At 40.9% G+C, this 6390-nt stretch overlaps 1 protein-coding gene across 1 annotated transcript in view; it reads right to left on the reverse strand.

Annotated features, from left to right (window-relative positions):
* The window catches only part of LOC311106750 (forkhead box protein N3-like), a gene marked incomplete at both ends in the record, with an annotated part of 28526 nt that extends 26226 nt beyond the window's left edge, over positions 1-2300 (reverse strand). The window contains 2 exons of the mRNA XM_084149146.1: positions 2112-2136; positions 2237-2300. Of these exons, the coding sequence (XP_084005272.1) occupies positions 2112-2136; positions 2237-2300 (89 nt within the window). The remainder of the gene's footprint in view (positions 1-2111; positions 2137-2236) is intronic.
* Positions 2301-6390: the final 4090 nt, after the last annotated feature.

The raw sequence follows: 6390 nt of genomic DNA on the forward strand, positions 1-6390 counted from the left end.
GATCAAGGCAAAGGATAAAAAATAAGTGTGTGTGTGTGTGTGTGTGTGTGTCGTGTGTGTGTGTGTGTGTGTGTGTGTGTGTGTGTGTGTGTGTGTGTGTGTGTGTGTGTGTGTGTGTGTGTGTGTGTGTGTGTGTGTGTGTGTGTGTGTGTGTGTGTGTGTGTGTGTGTGTGTGTGTGTGTGTGTGTGTGTGTGTGTGTGTGTGTCGTGTTTATGGAAAAATCAAATGGTTCCAGATTACTGATTAGAAAGGATGATTCACTAAGAACAGATGTTCTGTGATCACAAACAAAGTAGTGTTTGTCATCAGAGTACAGCAGCCAAACATCTACCTCTAATTGTGCTGTTCCACAGAAGGATCAAGTCATGACTCCATGAGACACTTGTATCGGTTCAAATCAAGACTACATTAGCCAGCTGAGCTAAAGCCTAAGCATTTGGGAACAATAGTATTTCACTTTCTCTTCAGGGATCAACAAAGTATCAATCTAATCCATCAATCTATACCACATGTATTTTGGTCTCAGAATATTATACAGTACGTAACTGATGGTATATTATACAGTACATAGCTGACTATATTATACAGTACATAGCTGATGGTATATTATACAGTACATAGCTGAAGGTATGTTATACAGTACATAGCTGACTATATTATACAGTACATAGCTGACAGTATATTATACAGTACATAGCTGATGGTATATTATACAGTACATAGCTGACTATATTATACATTACATAGCTGACAGTATATTATACAGTACATAGCTGATGGTATATTATACAGTACATAGCTGATGGTATATTATACAGTACATAGCTGACTATATTATACAGTACATAGCTGACAGTATATTATACAGTACATAGCTGACAGTATATTATATAGTACATAGTTGACATGTACTGTATAGCCTACTGCTGTATTCCTAAGCCCCATATAACTGGCCAACACCTGGCCATTGATTTTTCCAGGACAATTAGCATAGCGTCAACAATCTCACTCAGGGTTCAGGACAGTTACACTCTCTTTAAACACACATCAATGTTAGCCAGGAGTAACACGCACACACACACACACACACACACACACATACACACACACAAATGAACACACAATGCTAGCCCGAAGCTATCTCAATCTCCCTTTTCTGTTTATCCTCTGCAACCCAAAACAAAGACAAAATCGATTGGGCAGCACTAGCAAGGATAACTCTAACACTGGCCGCTACTCCTCACAGCTCTCTCTCTGTGTGTATGTGTGTGTGTGCGTGTGTGTGTGTGCATGTGTGTATGTGTGTGTGTGTGTGTGTGTCAGAATCAGAATCACTTTATTCACTAAGAACATTTACACATACCCAGAATTTGACTTAATGAATAGGTGCTGCCAGCAATAGACAATGTACAGACAGAATACAGACCTACAGTACATTCAGAAAGTATTCAGACCCCTTGACTTTTTCCACATTTTGTTACGTTACAGCCTTATTCTAAAATGGATTAAATAGTATTTTTTCCTCATCAATCTACACACAATACCCCATAATGACAAAGCATAAACAAGTTTTTTGAAATTTTAGCAAATGTATTAAAAGTTGAAAACAGAAATATCACATTTACATAAGTATTCAGACCCTTTACTCAGTACTTTGTTGAAGCACCTTTGGCAGCGATTACCCCATAATGACAAAGCAAACACAGGTTTTTATTTTTTTTTGCCAACTTATAAAAAAATAAAGGACTCTCAGACCTTGAGAAACAAGATTCTCTGGTCTGATGAAACCAAGATTGAACTCTTTGGCCTGAATGCCAAGCGCCACGTCTGGAGGAAACCTGGCACCATCTCTACGGTGAAGCATGGTGGTGGCAGCATCATGCTGTGGGATGTTTTTCAGCAGCAGGGACTGGGAGACTAGTCAGGATCGAGGGAAAGATCTCTCTCTCTCTCTCTCTCTCTCTCTCTCTCTCTCTCTCTCTCTCTCTCTCTCTCTCTCTGTTACATATACTTTCTTATTTGCTTTTTGAAGGACAGGTTTAGAGTCAATAATTATTCCTAAGCATTTAAAATGTGACACCATCTTGATCCTCTGTCCCTTAACAGTTACCTCAGGCTGATGAGTCTCACTGTTCCTGATGGAGAAATACATGCGGACAGTTTTTGTTACGTTCAATGTTAGTCATGAGTATTCCAACCAGTCAGTTATTTTGTCCATTGCTGCTGTAAGTTTACGAGTAGCCTGTTGCTTTGTCTTGGCATGGACATAGAAGACTGTGTCGTCTGCATACATCTGCATTTTAATCAGCAGGTCAGCAGATGTTGACGGTTTGCCATTGATTTTGGTGCATTGTTTTTTTTTTTTCAGATGGGATTCCGTCCATCTGTTTGTGCTAGCTGACAGGTTGTGGGTTGACAGTTTGGATAGCAGAACATTGTGGTTCACTGTGTTGAACACTTCCTTTAAATCCAGGAAAAAAGCTCCCACAACTCCACATTTGTCAAGTTTGAACATTATTTCCTGTACATGTATTGGATGGAGAGGAGAGTGACCTGATTTTAGGTGGGCTATTAGTTGGTTGGCAACCACGTTTTCTACCACCTTGGATATGATTGGGAGAATGCTGATGGGCCTATAATTGGCCACATCAGTTGGCTCACCAGTCTTGAAGATTGGTGTTATGACATCAGATTTCCAGTCATCAGGGAAAACTGCTTCTTTAATTGACAGATTGACCAGATGAGGGACTGGAGAGTACACAGGGTGCTGGAGTTTTTCTTCAAGAGGGCAGAGTCATTTCCATACACATCCTGTGCCTTGGAGGTTTTAAGATTAGTTAAGATGTTCATGATCTCCTGCTCAGGTACTTCTGCTGCGTTAAAAGCAGGAGCGGTATGGTCATGTGAAGTGATCACTTTATTTCTATGGGCAAATGTTACTGCCAGGTTCTCAACTGAGTATTTAAAGAAATGGTTGAAGACAAAAGAGGAAAACAGATTGTTATATTGTAATTCTCTTATAGCCTTTGATTGACACTGTTATTCCACACCATACCTGTACAGCAGGACAAATGACAAATACTGTATGTTGACTGCTGTGTAATCATCCATAGGAAAGGAGCTAAGGGCTAACTGTTGTTTGTTTAGGGGGTGTATGAGTGTGTGCATACGTGCATGTGCACGTGTCTGCGTGCGTACATCAGTGCCTGTGTTTGTGAGTGCGTGTGTGCGTGCGTGTGTGTGTGTGTGTGTGTGGACGTGTTTAACCTTTAAGGGATCGTTGTCCCGTATACGGGACGGTTGAGCTAACATGCACTAATGTGATTAGCATGACTGTTGTAAGTAACAGCAAACTTTCCAGGACATAGACATGTCTTATATGAGCAGAAAGCTTAAATTCTTGTTGATCTAACTGCAATGTCCAAATTACAGTAGCTATTACAGTGAAAAAATACCATGCTATTGTTTGAGGAGAGTGCACAACAACAAAAAACTTATCACGGCCACTGGTTTGATACATTCACCTCTGAAGGTAAATAATGTACTTACATTCAGTAATCTTGCTCTGATTTGTCATCCTAAGGGTCCCAGAGATAAAATGTAGCAAAGTTTTGTTTGATAAAATCAATTTTTATATTCAAATGTAGGAACAGGGTTCTACAGTTTGAACCACTGTTGTCTCTGGCTCCACACCCACCCCGCCCGGCCATCTAGATGTGTGAAAGTTAGTGTATATCTAATGATCCATCATGTACGACATTCCTGGGAGTGTGTAAACTTACATTTTGTATTACCATATCATTTTTGTATGTTCTCTATAGTTATGTACTTGAAAATGTATCAATTGACCCATTCGGCACATTTGGGCAGACTTGATACAAAATAGTCCAGCAATATTTTATTGTGGCTTTTCTCTTGCATTTCAAAGATGATGGAAAAAAATAATAAATATAAATGTTTTTGGGTTTGTATTATCTTTTACCAGATCTAATGTGTTATATTCTCCTCATTAATTTCACATTTCCAAAAACTGCAAAGGGTTTCCTTTCAAATGGTATCAAGAATATGCATATCCTTGCTTCAGGTCCTGAGCTACAGGCAGTTAGATTTGGGTATGTTATTTTAGATGAAAATTGAAAAGAAGGGTCCGATCCTTAAGAGGTGAACTATTCTTGTGGGGACCACAAGTCCCCAGAAGAATAGTAAATGAACAAAAATGTGACTAACTGGGGACATTTTGTTAGTCCCCACAAGGTCAAATGCTATTTCTAGGGGGTTTAGGGTTAAGGATAGAATTACTGTTAGGGTTAGAATTACATTAAGGGTTAGGAGCTAGGGTTAGTTTTAGGGTTAGGAGTTAGGGTTAGGGTTAAGGTTAGGGTTAGGTTTGGGGTAAGAGTACGGGTTAGGGTTAGGTTTATGGTTAGGGTTAGGGGTTAGGGAAAATAGGATTTTGAATGGGACTGAATTGTGTGTCCCCACAAGGTTAGCTGTTCAAGATGTGTGTGTGTGTGTGTGTGTGTGTGTGTGTGTGTGTGTGTGTGTGTGTGTGTGTGTGTGTGTGTATGTGTGTGTTAGGGCTGCAATTTTTGTACCAAATGTTGAGATTTTACTTGCGATTATAGATCAAAACACTTGGGTAAACTGTTGGAATCATAGAAATAGAATGTTGAATCACATTTTACGGTTGGAATACAGGGGCACTTGGAATGCAGTTTTGTTTGCCATGACAATGAATGAAAAGTAAGGGAAGAGATGGTTGTGCCCAAAGTGTTGGTCAGTGTTTCCCTTGGGACCTTAATTAGATTTAAATAGATAGGTAGATTCAGACAAAGATTTTAGAATAATCTTTGCCTTTTCCGTTTTGGTTTAGAACAAGCTGTTGCACAAACAATGCCGATATACTCCACCACTGGGAAAGGCCTGTATTGGAGCAAAATCTTGCTAGCAAGATTTGCCCTCTCAGTGGATTTAGCTAACCAGCTAGCTAGCTAGCGATTAGCATTATTGGCTAACACCATTTTCTTTGGCACATTTGCAGCTTGCTAAGACCAACTAACTAGCATTTTGCGGAGAGCAAGTTACACAAACTAATAGTATAATATAGAAAACCTGTTGATTTATATTAAGAAGCAACGTGCAAAGCTGAGTTGTTCTGGTTTGGAAAAATCTGTTGACTGCATGCTGTTGTTGGTCAATGCATGCAGAGTGAATAAGGGGCATGAGGAACGGCCTGCTTGAGTGACAGGGGGCGGGGCTTGGTGTGTGTAGGATTGGGAAGCAATAAATCAAAAGTAAAATATTGCAGCCTCTTGCGATATGGACATTGCACAATATTGCAATTTCAATGAAAATGTGATTAATCGTGCAGACCCTACTGTGTGTGTGTGTCAGAGTAGCAGTGTGCTATTTTAGGAGGCTGGGCTGCAGCAGGACGTATCTGTACCTTGGCTGAGTCATCATGGCTATAGCATTGTCTGAGTGGGCTGAGGCGGGACGTGTTTGTGTGTGTGTGTGTGTGTGTGTGCGTGTGTGTGTGTGTGTGTGGCAGCGAGGTTGGCCGGGGCAGGATGTGGGAACCCTCTCTCACTGTTCTGCCATCTGCTTCACACTGTAGGGGGGTGAGGAAGGGAGGGTAGAGTGTTAGGGAAGCGGGACAGAGATGGACAGAGAGCAGAGAGAGGGGGGTGGGGGGGCAGAGAGAGAGACAGAGGGAAGGAGAGAGAGAGAGAGAGAGAGAGAGAGAGAGAGAGAGAGAGAGAGAGAGAGAGAGAGAGAGAGAGAGAGAGAGAGAGAGAATAGGGGAGAGAGAGGGAGAGAGAGAGAGAGAGAGAGAGAGAGAGAGAGAGAGAGAGAGAGAGAGAGAGAGAGAGAGAGAGAGAGAGAGAGAGAGAGAGAGAGAGAGAGAGAGAGAGAGAGAGAGAGAGAGAGAGACTAGGATACACAGATTGTCCAGTGAAGGGCTAGAACTTCCTGAGGTCACTAGCTGCCTGCCTCTTAACTTCTTTAGGGCGTCGTCTCTGCCAAGCCAATAAGAACCTTCCTCTCGCCTTTTAGCACCTTGTCGTCCTGGAAACAGCTCACTCATCGCCTGGTGTAACCGTGCATCCTGTTCGTGACATAACTTTGTTGCATAATTCAACATTGTCTGAAGAGTGGAGACGACACGCTACACCAGTTCCCAAACAAAACTCTATTTTTTTACAGCTACCTCTAGCTCTCTCTCTCTACGATTTTTCTGTTTTTAATTTTTTATAAACGTGAACAAATTTATAAAAACCTGTTTTCACTTTGTCATTATGGGGTATTGTGTGTAGATTAATGAGGATAAATAAAATAACAAATATATTAGAATAAGGCTGTAATGTAACAAAATGTAGAAAAAGTTA

The sequence above is a fragment of the Coregonus lavaretus genome (assembly GCF_964263955.1).
Source record: "Coregonus lavaretus genome assembly, chromosome: 31".
In the NCBI taxonomy this organism is placed as follows: domain Eukaryota; kingdom Metazoa; phylum Chordata; class Actinopteri; order Salmoniformes; family Salmonidae; genus Coregonus; species Coregonus lavaretus.